A 16,964-nucleotide genomic window follows, 5' to 3' on the forward strand; every position below is an offset into this window, starting at 1 on the left:
AATACAATTGTGTACATATCAGAATGGCAAAGGTCAAATATTGCAGTATATGCAATTTCTACAAGACTGAAGAAAGTCAATCATATTTTATTTGTGGGAATATACATTTTTGGAGACAACTTGGCAATAGCATCAAAATTTAACACTTCATACCCTTTACCCAACAACTTAATATTACATGGTATTTATTGCAGCATTGTTTAGAATAGCAAAATGCTGTAACAATCGAAGGGGCCATCAAAGCTACACTGTTAAAATAAATTTATGTTGCATAATAGAACATAGCTATCAAAAGGGATGAGACACTGTATAGGAATATATGAATGAAGAAAGTTCTCTAAGATATATTAGTAAGTGGAAAAGATAAAAGTATAAAAAAATATAATATCTTATTTGTATAAAATTTTAAAGTTTTAACTTGATAAACCTGCTTATGTTCATAACGAAAATAATTGGTAGTATATATAAGAAGCCATCAAAATGTTTATCCTTAGAATAATAAGAATTAGGGGGATCATTTTATTTTTATGCCTTTCATATTGCTTTAATTTTCATGTATGTGCATTATGTACATACATTAATTTTATTTTTTATATCAATACATTATTTGGGCAAGAAGATTCTGGCCTTTTTCTTTTTGCTTATTCCTTTATGAGTGTCTGGTTGTTTTGTGAATAAATAATTATGTTAAAAACATACAAGAGCAAATTAAAAGAATCGAATAATACATGTACCCTTTGACTTAGAAAGTATCTTTCTAGGGAATTTGTCCTTCAGAAACACCTTCATAAGTGTTTGTAGTAACAAAAAGCTGGACACAACCTTACAACCTTACAATGGTAGGAATCCTATTGCAAAAAATGCTGGTCTATCAATACCATGGACTCCTGGGCTCCTGTTAAAAAGGTAAAATGGTGGGCAGCCCTGGTGGCTCAGCAGTTTAGTGCCGCCTGCAGCCCAGGGTGTGATCCTGGAGACCCTGGATCGAGTCCCATGTCGGGCTCCCTGCATGGAGCCTGCTTCTCCCTCTGCCTGTGTCTCTGCCTCTCTCTCTCTCCTCTCTGTGTATTCTCATGAATAAATAAATAAAATCTTAAAAAAAAAAAAAAGGTAAAATGGTATGAGCTGATATGGAAGGTGTCCAAGATATATTGTTAAATGAAAAGCAAAACAGAAACAAGTTATAGAAAAAAAATATATATATATATATTTATATATATGATCCTACTCACTTAAATAAAGATGTGGTGATATATTTAAATATATAAAGAAACAGAAATAAAGTTATGTGCATGCATACACATATAGTAGATTTCTAAAAAGTATACACAAAAAACTGCTAACATTGGGTGCATCTGAGAGTAAAGATGATGAGGGGATTTTTTTACTTTTCCTTAGATACCTTTCTAAAACATTGGAATTCATTTACCATGATCATATATTATTTTTTAATAAGATATTAACCCTAATTGTTTGACAAGAGAAGAGATTATTTGGCCCACGGAGTTTGTGCATTTAGCTTCCTGCAGGCAAGAGCCTACATCTAATTACTTTTCCTGTCTCTTCCAGCTGTCTGAGTCATATTATGACTCATCCGTGCCTAGACAGTCTCTGAAATGACTGTCATCTACTAACAAGTGAATCCGGAATTCTGTAGTTCAAGTGAATCCGGAATTCAGTAGTTCAAAGCATCTTTAGACTCAAAGAGCCTCCCAGTCACTTCCCTTTGAGGCAGAAGAGTATTGAGTCTTAGGAGGCAAAAGCACAGTCATTCAGCTGGTGAGTGGCACAGTCAGGCCACACCCAGCTCAGGGGACTTCTTGATGTTACCATGTCATCAATGATTTCAGTAAGGAATTCACCAGAATAGAAAGCCAGGGAAGAGGCATGGAAAATTATAAAAGTAGATAAGGAGACTTTCACAAAGTTATTATGAGAAGACTAGGTTGTGGAATTAAAGATTACATATATTCCAGGCCTGACAGGGAAACAGCGGCAACTCACTATCCACCATCCAGTGTCATTGTCTAAAAGGATCGATAAAAGGCAAAATAAGATTTTATATTTTACATGTGTCTGGTCAAGTTGTTGTTGTTGTTATTTTTAATTTTTCATCCATGGTAGCCAACCTCTCTGTAATAAAAGGAAGCAGATTTCTGGTTTCAACTGCAAAAAACTAGGTCTATGTAAGTTAGAAAAGTGGAATTACTATGTGTTCAGTGGAAGCAGAAAAGCTTCTTAAGGGCTTGCCTTGTTCACCTTTGTTTTCCACCCATGGCCCCTCTCCTGGGGCAGAAACAGAGCCCTGTCATCGGAAAGCACTCAGTAATTATGTTATGTTGACTTAGACTAAATTGATTTGAGAAAGATTTTAGCTTTTACTTCTCATTAAATTTGACTTCAGAATGATTTTTCCCTCTCAGCAGAGTTTTATGCTTGTTTTTTGGATGTTCTGTTTCTCTTTTGGCATCAGCCCCAAAATGGGAGTTAGCAACAGCAACATAAACTCCAGGCATTCTTTATTTCATTTTGTCAGAATTCATTCTGGAATTGTACGTGAGAAATGGGGCAGTCAAGTTTATTTTGGAACAAGGCTCAGGGCTGTCTAACCAAGCTCAGGATGACAGGACCAGGCACATGACCAAAACGAGGGATTTGGCGGGTAGCCAGCCGCATTTCATACAGTCTACTCAGAACCTCATCTGAATATATTAATCTGTCAGCACATACTCGTCTATGTACATTACATGTGTCTCTCCTTATTATCCTGTTTTTCCTCTAATTTTGAAGGCTCATATCCACCCCAGAAATCTAGGAAACTCACAGAGACATATTAAATGCACACACTAAAATTATTGTAGACATGCATAGACAGTTTCAGCCCAGGCAGACATGCTATAAATGCCACAAGATGAAATTTCATGTCTTTGCTAACTGAACGTTGTCAAGAGCCTGAAACTTTCTAAGTAACACTCAAATGCCTTGGTAGGACAGGAGGTGTTTTGGGGCAGGTGACATAATCTTAGACAGCTTCTCAGTTTGGAGAAACTTTTTTCTTCTATCAGAGTAATATGCCTTTCAAAATACCAAAATTCTCTGACTTCCTCTTTCAGGTGAATGGCATTGATCTCCGTGGAGCATCGCATGAACAGGCTGCTGCTGCACTGAAGGGGGCTGGACAGACGGTGACCATTATAGCACAATATCAACCTGAAGGTCAGTGAGAACCCAGGCTTACAATGTCCCCATATATTTCTTTGTGAATGCGTGCCCACATTTCTGATCACCTGTATTAACCAATCTCCACCAATTAGGGTTTTTTTTTTTAACTATCCTGAAAAAAAATTTTAACTATCCTGAAAAATGGGTGCCCCATGTTCAAAGAACATGAGGCTTCATTACCCTTAATCTTCCAAGGAAAACATCAGTTAGAAAGTCTTGTTTGAAAAATGAATTTGAAAAAAAATATAAAACCTAGCATCAGCTTTTTTATTTACGTTCTAATCTGGTATACATATTTGGTCAGCAATGGACACTATCAAAAGAATTAATGTGGACTAAGCATCAAATTGACATGAGACAGATTAATAGGAGAAAATCAGATTTCATAGCAGATGTATGGGGGAATCCACACAGACAGGCAAAATAAGGTAGATATGTCATCTTGAACTAAGAAGCAGGCAGGGGTCTGGGGCTTCAGAAGAAAGGAGTGCGCTCACAGAACCATAAGAAGAACAGATGTTTGGTAATGAGATGTTTGCCTTGCCGTACAGATGGGTCACTCAGATAAAATTTATCTCTGCTAATAACCCTTGTTCTGGGAAAGACCCCCGAGTGAGATTCGTCTGTGTATTTATAGGAGGGGCAAAAGTTTCTCTTGAGCCTGTAGGGTTTTGAGATTGCCTTCAGGTCAAAATCCACATGCCAAAGTGGCACATTTGGTGGGGGAGGGTGGATGTCCTGAATCCCTTCAGAAGCAGGAAGGAGAGAGAGAAACAGACATGATCAGTGGACCATATTCTCTCTTTGTGGCATTAACTCTTCTTAACACTAACATGGTTTTTGGTTGTCCGTGATGTGGATTTTTTTTTTTCTCGTTCTTTCTGCTATAGTATTTGTAAGATACTCCTGTAAACTCTGAAACTTGGTGAGATGTCATAAAGTGAATTAACCAACTGAGACTTGATAAGATATCCTAAATTGCATTAGTCATACCCTACTCTTTGGTGTGTTTCAACATCTGTTTCTATGATCAGAATAAGGTTCAATGAGACAACCTGGACATTACCTGTTATGTAGTTGATTTTTCTGCAAATTTGTATGTAGATTACTCCCTTTTGCTAATGAAATGCAGTTAAGCATGCTACAGTGGGCTAGACTTTTTACATAAAGCAGAAGAATGTGGTTTCTGTCTTTAAGAAATGTAGTTAATTACCCTTGGTCCACATGGCTAGCAGACAGGTCAATTAACAGATAAACATGAAAGTACAAGATGCCTTTAAGGGAGAGCCTTTTTGCGTAGGGGTATGAAGAGTTTCTTTGACCTTGTAAAGTGATTCTTTCTTAATGTCAGTTGGTCTGTTGTTCTTTAGAAGGCTGAGGTTTGTGTCTTGCCTGTGGCATCTTAGATTTTACCGTAATGGTGGCCAACCACATATTTCACGTGAAAATAAAACACTCTGCATATGTCTTTGGCATGTTATATTTATTTTGCATGCCTTTAGAATTAGAATTTGCAATTGAGCTATTAAAAAACGTATTAAATACTTTCTCCTATTGGCCTCACCCAGTATGGCCAGAGATCTGGGAAAGAAGAGATTTGTGTTGTCAAAGATGAATGATGACAGCACCGGGGGAAAGTGTTCTTCCCAGAGAGTTTTGAGTCTTTCTATTCTTAAAAATTAGTAGACATGTCTTCTAATAGGAATAAATTGGCCCCCAAAGTATCCATTGTAAAACAGAAAATAAAAACATCTGGGTTAGCATAATCTGATGAGCAAATTCTACTTCATATAGAATAAGAACTTTTCCATGGGATTTTTCCATATTCTTTGTAGCTGTTTTCATTCAGTCTCAAAGTGCATGCCTTTCACCATAATCTGGCACATGGCATAAATATCCCAGGCTGTTTTCCTATTTTTGAAAAATTTCATCTCAAACATCAATTACACCAATTAGAAGCCCTTGGTAGTAAAGATAGCCATTCAAATGACCTTGAACAGAGTGATTTTAAACTCATAAGGGTTATATGAGAGAACAAGCATGTCATAGTCCTATCACATAAATCTTCATCTTAAGCTTCCTACAGCTTTTGTTTCCTTTTAACAGTATATTTAGTTTGGATACTCTGCTGTACTTTGTGAAGATGCCTGTTCAAAACACGTCCTAAAAATCATGTAAATAGATTTTCAAAGTGCTTCTAAAGAAATCTGTAAATGAAAACAAGCAGCTTATTTCAAAATGCCAAAGTACAGATAGGATTCATAGAACTTCCTATTTTAATAGTCTATTCTAATTTGTCACAGCGTTAAATCAGTTGGAAATGTGGTAATGTAACATCAAGCAATCATCTTTCTCCCTTTGTAAATTTAATGTATAACTGAGCATTAATTTAACTATTGTTTGAAATGGAAAACTGATTGGGTTGTTGTTTAGATCATTTAGGGACATTTAAGCTATACCACATATTTAAGAAATAATGAGCAATTTATCTTGAAAACAACAAGTGAAAAGTAAGAGTCATTAGGAAATTCTTATCAGAGGCCCTTCATTTGCACCAGTATTGTGAGGTGTCTGTGCTAAGACAAATTTTATTGACATCTCTTTTGGTGTGATCAAGAACCAGGCTTCCAGTAAATAAGTTTTTAAGTTACTTTCGAGTGCTTTTATCAGGAATATAGTAGATTCCTTCCTTAATATTACTAGATATTCAGAAAATTTGGTGCTTAACCACATTGTAAGTCTTTGTCTTTAAGGAATTTTTTAATCTAATTGAGAAGAAAGGACTTAGATACATTTAATAGAGATCATTTCCTGATGACATAGGACCAAAATTGCAAAATAATGACACCGTCTCTGAAAATTATGGACTGTCAGAGAAGGGATAAACCATGCAGGCAGGAGTCAGAACAGTACAAGAGTACTTCATGGAAATGGGGAAATGGAGCTAGACTTTTAAAAATGGGTGAAATTTCTATTCTGAAAAGCAGGGAGAAAAAAAATATCTTGCTAAACTAAAAAAGATAGTGAGCTCTGTGTGTGCAAGCACAAAACCTATATTTTGTTCACTAATAATTCAATTTTTAGTGGTGTACATATTATTGGTATTTCTTAAAGAGTTGCTGAACTAGTGAATATAATTTACCACTCTTTAGCACTTGAGTTTCCACTTGAAAATAATTGAAAATTGGAGGGCTGATTCAGTTTTACTACTTGAATATTTTCATTTTTGACTCAAAGAAAAAAAGTGTTAAACAAATGTGTATTGCAAAATATGAAAACAGTTTCCAACTGTGTCTTCCATAAGACTTAGCACATTATTGGAATAATTATAAATTATTTAGAATTAACATAACGTAACAATAAATGTCTTCCTTGACAAGTTTCACCATACAAAGTAAGGCCAAAGTTGTTATACTCACTTCTGCCTAAAATGATCTTGGCCCCAGTTGTCTAAATTACTCTATCCATCATCAAATTGCATTCAATGTCTAGTTCCAGGTAGTAGAATTAAAACCAAATGTGAAGAGTAACATGCAAACAATGTTTCTTTTGGTGGTATGATTCTGATTCACTTATACCATGAATAATCTACTTTCTATCACAGCTACTTGGAAACTAATGTGTATTGTATTGATAATAGGAAGAGAATAATGAAGTTATTTTCTCTATTTCTTTTTTTAAGGGGGTCATGTATCTGATACTTAAGAAATAACTCTACTTAAGCAATATGGGAAGTTAATTCTTGTAAAAAAAAGTCTAATGATATATATATATATATATATATATATCCCTTTCCTATCCCTCTCCGGCCATCTTCCTCATCATTTTCAGAATTACTGTTCTGAAAGATATGACTCCAAGGTGCCTGTGCACAAACTCCACGCCCTTCACAACATGGTCCCAGCCAACCACCATGCTCCCTTCCCACTAACTCCACCATCATCACTCACCAGCATCATCCTCTTTTATCCTCCCACTGCTACATAGGACTGCTTTCTGCTCCTCAACATTTGGTCCTGAACAGTCATGTTTCTGGGCCTTTGCTTATGTGAGTTCTTCTCCCTGGAATTCCATTTTCTTAGTGGGATCCCATTTTGAGGACCTACAGATGTCAATTCCACTACGATGTCATCTTTTATCTGTTAAGTAAGTGTTGATTTATTCTTTCTCTGAGCTCTCCAGACCTGTATTCAGATAGTTTGTGTGTCCCTTAACATGATTTGCACATTTTCCCACTCAAGTACGCTTCTAGAAGGCAAGAACTCATTTATCACTCATTTTATGTCCTATGAGAATTTGCTTAATATGAATTTGACTATACTTTATTAAAGAGTTATTGAATGGATCTCCATTTGTTTTAGAAGTGCAGTATAATATCTTCAGTGTGTTGGCAAATAATTAATAGTAAGTGTTTAAGAAGTATTTGCTGAATGAATATTAAATGAATTGCCTGGAGTTTTGATATTAGATGCAGAAAATGGTAAATGAATCCCCAGACTGGATATTTAGTGTTGATGAAGTTTTTAGGTGGTACCTTTTTTTATTACAAACAAAAGTGACCCTAGTGAATAAACATCTTTTCTCCTGCATTGAGGAAAATCTACAGCTATTATTCTGTAATATAACACAAAGATGATTAAGCTTCTAACATTTTTTTAAAGTTCCAAAATTAAACTTTAACACCATTGATGAATTTTAAAAAGTCATTGGGGTGCCTGGGTGGCTTAGTCAGTTGAGTGTCTCACTCTTGGCTCAGTCAGTTGAGGTTATGATCTCAGGATCACGAGATCAGGCCCCCACATCAGGCTCCATTCTCAGTCTGCTGGAGATTCTCTCTCTCTCTGCCCCTCCCACTCATTCTCTCTCTCTCTCTCTCTCTCAAACAAATAAATAAACCTTAAAAAAGTCATTGATTATAACCAAATTATGCATTTGTCCAAAAGAGTCTAACACAGCATTTCTCTCTGAATCAGACTGGAGCAAACCTTTATAGCATTTGCTGCCTTCTCAATATGTAATAATACCTATATTTACTATGAGATCACTGACTAATGTTGAAATCACAAAGTACAAGATAGTACTATGAGAATGAAGTGAATAATATAAATTGTTTGATAAAGCACAAAATAGAGACATTTAATTGCCAAGATATTCCTATAACAAACACTAATATCCTCTTAGCTGTAATCTGACTACTTGGAGCATTGTTTTGGATATTGCAAAGGCTTCAGAAGGGCCTGCAAGTAGAGAAGAAGAGGTCAATGGCGGTTCCTATCAGCAAGCGGGAACTTGAGTAGACAGTGGGAGGGGTCTGATTTTTCCCTTTTAAAAAAAAACTTATTCAAATTCCCATTAGTTAACATACAGTGTATTATTAGTTTCTCATGTACAATATAGTTATTTAATACTTCCTTACAATCCATCTTTTATCTTTTAACAGACTACTTGAGTTCCTTGAAAGAAAAGCCTGATGGACAGAGTTAATTATTGCCTGGAGACTTATAAATTTGGTCTGGTTTATGGAGTTGTGGCAGATTGGCCATGTTGTTCATTTATACATGTATTCAGTTAATGGATATTTTTACTGAACACTTACTATGCCCCACTCAATGTTCTCAGGAGATGATAAAGCAGTGAAACAAAAGTCCCTCTCAAATAAATATTAAATTTGCTAGATGATGATAGGTAATATAAATAAATAGGAAGAAAGGTAAAAGTGATAACATAAAAATATATGGTGGGCAGAGAAGGCCTAGTTAATGACTCCATATTTCAGTAGAGATCTCAAGGAAATCAGGGAGTAACGCATGCCAGAAGGTAGGGGAAGAAAGGAATTATTCGAAAGTCTTGGTCTACCAAGTATGGTTTTTGAACCAGCAGCATAGATACCAGTTAGCTGATAGAAATGCACAATCTCAAGCCCCAACTCCAGCCTCCTAAGTTAGAGTCTACATTTTATCAAGATCCATAGGTTATTTATGTGTACATTAGTTTGAGAAGTGCTGCACTAGAATCCTTGAGGACCCTGCAAAAATTGTGGCTTGTCACTCTGGGTTGGAGTCCTTCTGCCTAGAGTACAGGGAGATGTCACATAAGCAGCATCACTAGGTTTGATTTCTGGCATGTGTTAACGATTGGTCATCCCTCGGTGGTTTTACTAAAGACAGGTGAGGCTACAGAGGATCTAAGAAGTTCATCTGTCATTCACCTCTCCCTAGCCTATACCTCTCCTCTAAATACAGATTACCAAACACATTCATAAATCTTTTTTTTTAATTTTTTATTAATGATAGTAACAGAGAGAGAGAGAGAGAGGCAGAGACATAGGCAGAGGGAGAAGCAGGCTCCATGCACCGGGAGCCTGATGTGGGATTCGATCCCGGGTCTCCAGGATCGCGCCCTGGGCCAAAGGCAGGCGCCAAACCGCTGCGCCACCCAGGGATCCCCCATAAATCTTGCTAGAACTTCTCATCTAGTGAAACAATGAACCTATTTAGGCTTCATTCCCTTTCATTATGGCCTCTCCTGCAAGTGAATAAGGAAGCACTGAGTTAAGATGAGGTAAGATTGAACTTCATCCTGATAGATGACTTTACAGACCAAAAGAAAGTCAGTAAGGCATCACTTTAAAATTTCTTTAAGTAACTTATTATATTTTAAGGCAGAAGTTTGGTTCAGTAATCTTTTTTACTCCTTTTAAATTGTGAAGCTAATTCAGAAAGAAAAGCACTCATTCTTCTCAGAATGATGTGAAACTCTTATCTTTTCCAGAGTTACTATTCTGAATTAAATCACAGGCTTAAGCCAGAGTTGGACACCATGTCTATTTCTCTATAAGGTCAAAGATGTGATGAAAACTTAAAATGAATACACAATTTATCCTCTGAAAAAAATGTAGACAATTTCTATACCTAAAGTTTCCCAGAAATGAAAAAACATACAATATACAAGAAGCTTACTTTCAATGCAAGCTATATTTCTTTCTTTAAATCAATATCTACATAACTTTATGCATATGAATGAGCAGCTGTGGCATATTAAGATATTTTCTCAATGCAAATAACTGCATCTTAAATGCCTACGCAATATTCATAAAGTCCAGCTGTAGGTCTTGGTCAGAAATTGCATCAGCATCATCAGGGAACATTCAGGATGAGCTTTGGAATGGAAAGTACTGTGCAAGACTCTGGACTAGGAAGAGAAGACCAGTATACTGGTGCCAACTCTAATTCTAGCTGTGTGACCTCATGCTAGCTATTCATCTTTATGGGTTTTCATTTTCTCATTTAAAAATAAAAAGTTAGGATGAGTAAAATATTTTCAAAAGAACTCTCCAGTTACTGAATCCTAGCTAAAAGACATAACTCCTCAAGTAGTTGAAAAGTATAAATTCCATTATTTGAAGATTTTTGTCACTAATACTGCATTGCATTTTTTGCATTCTTTAAGAAGAAATGAATGTACAATCTGAATCATTTGGTGCATTCTGTGTGATTTAACTAAAATAATTGAGAAATGGAAATTGAGAGTTGGAAGAATTCTTAATGATCACCTTATCCAGCTTCACAGATGGAGGAACTGAAGCTCAGTCAACATCTACACCAATCTCTATTGGTGGAAATTGCTCTCTGTGTTTAAGAGAATTTGAAACCTTTAATAATGGTTTTAAGTTTAATTCAAGTAGCAACACTTGTTGCTGGTTGGGGCTTTCAAGATTAACAATTTATTGTACATTTTTAAAAAGATTTTATTTATTTATTCAGAGAGAGAGAGGCAGAGACACTGGCAGAGGGAGAAGCAGGCTCCATGCTGGGAGCCTGATATGGGTGGGACTACAACATCTACATCTGTAGTTCTACATTCTACATATCAGTTAAAATATTGAACTGAAAGCAGTTCAATATCTTAAAACTTAGGCGCTATTAAAGCTGAGGCTAGCTAGACAGCTAAACACCTAGTGAGTTTCTTAATTCTTTGAATTTACTGTAGTAGCTCATGATGGCTGATGGTTTAAATAGCCCAAGAAATCTAATCCAATTAGATTATTATGATCAAAAGAGGCTTGAAAAATTCTTATGGAACCTCAGGGCTTTTTATATACATAATTTCACTTTCATTTCTAGCTTATTAGTCTTGTTAATTGCTTTTATTCATGTATCACAATTGAAAGATAGATATAAAAGAGCTTTAAAAGTGTAAGCACAAATACCCACCATTTGCTTCAACGTGGATGGAACTGGAGGATATTATGCTGAGTGAAATAAGTCAATCGGAGAAGGACAAACATTATATGGTCTCATTCATTAGGGGAATATAAATAATAGTGAAAGGGAATAGAGGGGAAGGGAGAAGAAATAGGTAGGAAATATCAGAAAGGGAGTCAGAACATGGAAGACTCCTAACTCTGGGAAGAGGAGGAGGGTGGGGGGTGGGGGTGACTGGGTGGCGGGCACTGAGGGGAGCACTTGGTGGGATGAGCACTGGGTGTTATTCTGTATGTTGGAAAATTGAACACCAATAAAAAATAAATTTATTATTAAAAAAATAAAAGTGTAAGCAATTACTATTAATCAAAAAAAAAACTGGGAATATGGATAGTTCAAGAAACAGTTCAAATATATTATGCTTTTCCTCTTCCCTATCCTAGCTTTTTCATGTGGCATCCTTCATCCATCTGCCCATCCATCCATCATCAGTTCATCCTTAGTGATATTCTGTATTGCCACATATTGGGTTTCTCCAAATATGTTGCATTAAATTTTGTTTAATTAATTTGATTGACATATTCTAAGTTTTACCGAACTATTAGGAAGGAAACTTACACAAAACTTTATATGACTCTAGAATTTGCATTGCTTAGCCATTTGTTTATCCACAAATCTCTCTCATATTCCTATAGACTCCACCAACAGGTACTGCCTTCTCCTGCAACTAGAAATCTCCCAGGATGTTCCTTCACTTAATGTATCTTTTTCTTAGCCTTCTCCCAGTTGCTTTTTTAACTCCCCAACCTCCAACTAACACATAGCACCATAGCGTATGACAGAAAAGATGATTCCTGCAAACAGAGTCTGCAGATTCATCGGAGGTTCTCTCCAGATACGTCAGTGATTAATGATGCTGCTTCTTTTCCATGCTTATACCCCATTTTGGACCTAGGGTAATGTAATGGGGCCAAAGTGAAATATCACTTCCTGACTCTTAAAAAATTCTCTTGACCTAATTATCTATCCTGGGGATACAATATCTCAAATTCATGTCAGAGGGGCTAAAAATATTTACAAAGTTCATGTAGATCCTTTCCCTTCATGTTATGCCATCTCTGCCCAGCCTCATAATAACTTTCATTCCATAGTTAAATATCTTGATCTTTGGGTGTCTCATCTTATGATTTTATAATATTTCGAAGGACCCTTGACATCTAGTGACATAAAGCACTCACTCGCTAATACTGAAAGAAGGCTAAAATAAATCTTTATGCCAGAGACATTTTGACCAAAAAGATCTCTTAGATCCACCCCTTGCATTAGTCACACCCAGATCAAACATGTGGAAATAAAGAGCCCTAATCTTATTCTTTACTATACAAGTATTAACAAATGAACCCAGATCCCCCACTGATAAGGAACGTTGGGACGTTATAGACAAATGTTAAAGAATATTCCACAGACACAAGCAGAAGGGGAATAGAAGCTAAAACAGACCTAAAATACCTACTAACTTTACTCATATTCTCAGTGCCGAGTGTAGTTTACCTCCACATTTGTCTGAAAAATCCCAGTATTTAAGCCAACCCTCAAATTTAATAATGAGTAATGAAACATTTTTCTTCTCCTTTCCCTGATTCTGCAGCTGATGCTTTTTTGACCACGCCTGAGCCACATCACTTTTCTCAACAGTGATGTCCTTGTTTGTTAATTAAGGTGGTTAGAGAGATTATTTTTAAGGCTCTTTCTGGCTGACATTCTATGAAATTGAGTTACTGTGTCTTCTAATTAGAATGTGTCATCAAGGAACAATTATTGCAAGCAGATAATTTCTGAATGTTCTCATTTTACTTCTCACAGTTTAAACACATGGAAATTCTGCTTTCATCCATTTGCTGGGAAGGGGAAAGATCTCTATTGGTGGAAATTTCTCTCTGTGTTTAAGAGAATTTGAAACCTTTAATAATGGTTTTAAGTTTAATTCAAGTAGAAATACTTGTTGCTGGTTGGGGTTTTCAAGATTAACAACTTACTGTACATTTTTAAAAAGATTTTATTTATTTATTCATGAGAGGCAGAGAGAGAGAGAGGCAGAGACACTGGCAGAGGGAGAAGCAGGCTCCATGCAGGGAGCCTGATGTGGGTGGGACTCGACCCTGGGACTCCAGGGTCATGCCCTGGGTGGAAGGCAGGCGCTGAAGCCACCCAGGCGTCCCTTATTGTACATTTATAGACTTCTTTTTTTTTTAAGATTTTATTTATTTATTTATTCATGAAAGACTGAGAGACAGAGAGAGAGAGAGAGAGAGCCAGAGACAAAGGCAGAGGGAGAAGCAGGCTCCATGCACCGGGAGCCCAACGTGGGACTCGATTCCGGGTCTCCAGGATCGCCCTGGGCCAAAGGCAGGCGCTAAACCGCTGCGCCACCCAGGGATCCCCATTTATAGACTTCTTATAGCCAAAATTTAATCAGTTTCATAATTAAATTAAGCGAAATTGTAATTACTAACCTTGGAAAGTGATATATTGGGGATGAAAAGGAATAATATGGAAAAAATCCATTTCAGTAAATAAAAGATCCAGAAATCCAAAAGAGTGGTGGTATCTTCAATTCTCAGAATCACAAATATTAGCAACTTTAGAATGGAAAAGCCAAGCTCAGGAAATATAAAGTATACATCTTTAATGTGCTTATAGATTCCTATTCCAAACAGGCTTCCTGGTAGATTCATTGAACAAGTCTATAAAAGACAAAAGTGCCCAAATTATACTTTGGTTCAAGATAATCTTCTTTCACTCTGTTTTCTCATATTCACGTTCCAACTGCCTAATAAGAGATGCTGACACAGTGGGGAAATTAAGCAACGGCAGAGTAAAAATTCTTTCATTCAATTTTCATTCAGCTAATATTTATTAAATGTTTCCAATGAGTGACACAGTGCCCTAGACATTGGAGATAGAATGATGAGCAAAACAGACATGACCCGTTTCCTGATATACCTACAGTTAGTGCAGTAAAATTATACCAGTGAACAATGCAAGGTCAGATGAATGCTCTAGAAAAAGAAAGAACTTAGATCTAGACTCCCCAAGTCTACATGTTCAAGTATATTCTTAGTGGATACTAAGCCAGACCAAAGCAAAACAAATAAAAAAAAACTCTGGACAGAAAGTCAAGACCTAGACAGACAGTCAAGAAGGCATCCCAAGGAAATATTTTCCTGAATCTGAAGGGTGAGTAGGCATTAATTTGTCAAAGCAGAGCAGAGGAACCAGTTGTGAGGAAGAGGAGGAAAATGTATCTAAGAAAGTGAGAGAAACGCCGTGCATGAGGAAGTGAAAGAGGGAGGATGGGCAGATTATGGAGGACAGGTATTTGGTTTTTTCTTCTGAAAGCAAGTGTGTTGAAAAGTTTTAAGCCAGAGGCTGGCAGGATCAGAGTTGTTCTTCTAAAAGATAGCTCTGGCTGCTGAATATAGCATAAGCCAGTAGTGCCATAAAGACTGGGAAAGACCCAGTGATAAATGCTCATCCAAGTGAAATGGTAATGGTAGGCTTAGAGTAGTGGAAGACTAGGTGGAGAAGAGTAGACAGACTAGGGGGGAAAGTTGGTGGTAAAGTCAGTAGACATACATATCGGCTTATTAAAATACATGAATTTATCTATTTTGTTAAAATATGAGACAGCATGACTGACTGTTACAAGACAAATAAACCCCTCAGGGAAAAGCATGTGGATTTGTTGTTGTTGTTGTTGTTGAAGATTTTATTTATTTATTCATGAGAGACACAGAGAGAGGCAGAGACACAGGCAGAGGGAGAAGCAGGCTCCCTGTAGAAGCCTGATGGGGGACTCGATCCCAGGACTCTGGGATCATGCCCTGACCAAAGACAGACACTCAACCACTGAGCCACTTGGGTGCCCTGGGAAAAGCATGTTTTATTCATCTTTATACCCGAGTCCCTAGTACAGAGAACCTCGTTCATAGTAGGCACTCAATAAATGTAAACCAAATGAAAAAATAAATGAGTGATCCCAAACAATAAATGAACCTATTCTATAGGAACTCTCTCTTCACTTTTTTTATTTTAGTTAAGGCAGAACAAAATAGAGATGTCAAGGAAAGAAAGATGGAAAGAGAAAGGGAGTTGGTAGCAAGAGAGAGAATAATACAACTAGTATGGAGCATTCACCGTCTGTCTGATGACATTCTAAAACCTCTACATATGTTTACACATTTGGACGTCTCAAAAACTTATGATAGAGGTTCGATTGCGTTGCCATTTGCTCATTTACAGATAAGGAAATGGAGACTCAGAAAGCATAGATGGTTTTCCTAAGGTGAGACAACTAACCAGTGGAGTACAACCAGAAGTCATTTCCAGGCAGAATGACTCCAGAACAGCCATTGCACTGTATCACTTCTCACAGGAGGAAGGAAAAGGAAACATATTTATATGGTGATAAAAGAATTAGAGAGAAAAGAGGGAGGCAATGGAGAGGATGTGGAGAATCTAATGAAGGAAAAATGCCATGTACTGGGGTGGGGGATGGAACAGAGGTACAGAGGGGATGAAAATGAGTCAGATGGAGAAATAGAGATAAGAGTAGTTAGGCTCAATCACAACTGACCTGCCTGCCTGTTGGCCCACTTCCCACTACTGGCTTGCTGAAGGCCCTGGGCCAAGGAGCAGATCCAGCTGGGTGGGTGAATTCTCTTCATCTTTAATCTGTGATAGTTGTTTCTGTTGTTCTTTTCAAGATATGAGAGTTTGGGGCCTGCAGTTCAGCTCTGAGACTAGGTGTGCCCCCAAACTGGGATAAAGGCAGGCAGAAGGCTCAACCACGTACTCCCTTTGAGGCCTGAAGTGAGTGATAACCTCCCTGAACCTGAAATTCTTCACCTGTATCATAGAGATAACCCTATGTACCTTCCAAAGTTTTGGGGAGAATTGGAGAAAATAGATGTAGAATGTTTAGAATATATAAGGCCCTCAACAAATGACAGCTAGTGTCACAACGCTCAACAACAAGCTTGTGGGATAAACATTGCACCTCCCCCTGATGCACCCCCACCACCATCAGCCCCACTCTAATCACATCTTTGCATTATCCTTAAAACCATGTACAAGTACAGACAGGATCCAAGAGCTTCACAAAATTTGGGAAGCAGTAGTGGTTAAGAGTTCCTACTGTGTTATCAGATAGATAGGCTCAAATTCCATCTCTGCCATCAACAGCTATGTAACCTTAAACAAATTACTTCACCTCTCAGAATATCATTCTTTATCTGTAAAATAAAGACTCACACCTATCTTTCAGGACTATTTTGAGAGTTAAATAAATCAGTACATGTAAAATGCTAAGCATAGTCCTTGACAGACAGCACATCTTCAATAACTGGTAACTATCATCATTACAGTAATTATCAGAAAGTCCAGAAAGTCTATAACGTGGTTATTGTGTGGAGAGAGAGAGAGAAAAAGAGGGAGAAGTAGACTCAGAACAAGAAAGAAAGTTTAAAAAGTCCTTGG

At 37.0% G+C, this 16,964-nt stretch overlaps 1 protein-coding gene across 31 annotated transcripts in view; it reads left to right on the forward strand.

Moving 5' to 3' along the window:
- DLG2 (discs large MAGUK scaffold protein 2) overlaps positions 1–16,964 on the forward strand; it is a 1,976,108-nt gene that overhangs the window by 1,665,140 nt on the left and 294,004 nt on the right. For all 31 annotated transcript variants that reach the window (XM_049098993.1, XM_025419434.3, XM_025419437.3 and 28 more), the window contains one exon: positions 3,114–3,216. In XM_049098993.1, coding sequence (XP_048954950.1) covers positions 3,114–3,216 — 103 coding nt within the window. The remainder of the gene's footprint in view (positions 1–3,113; positions 3,217–16,964) is intronic.

This window comes from Canis lupus, chromosome 21, assembly GCF_003254725.2.
Source record: "Canis lupus dingo isolate Sandy chromosome 21, ASM325472v2, whole genome shotgun sequence".
Taxonomy (NCBI): Eukaryota; Metazoa; Chordata; class Mammalia; order Carnivora; family Canidae; genus Canis; species Canis lupus.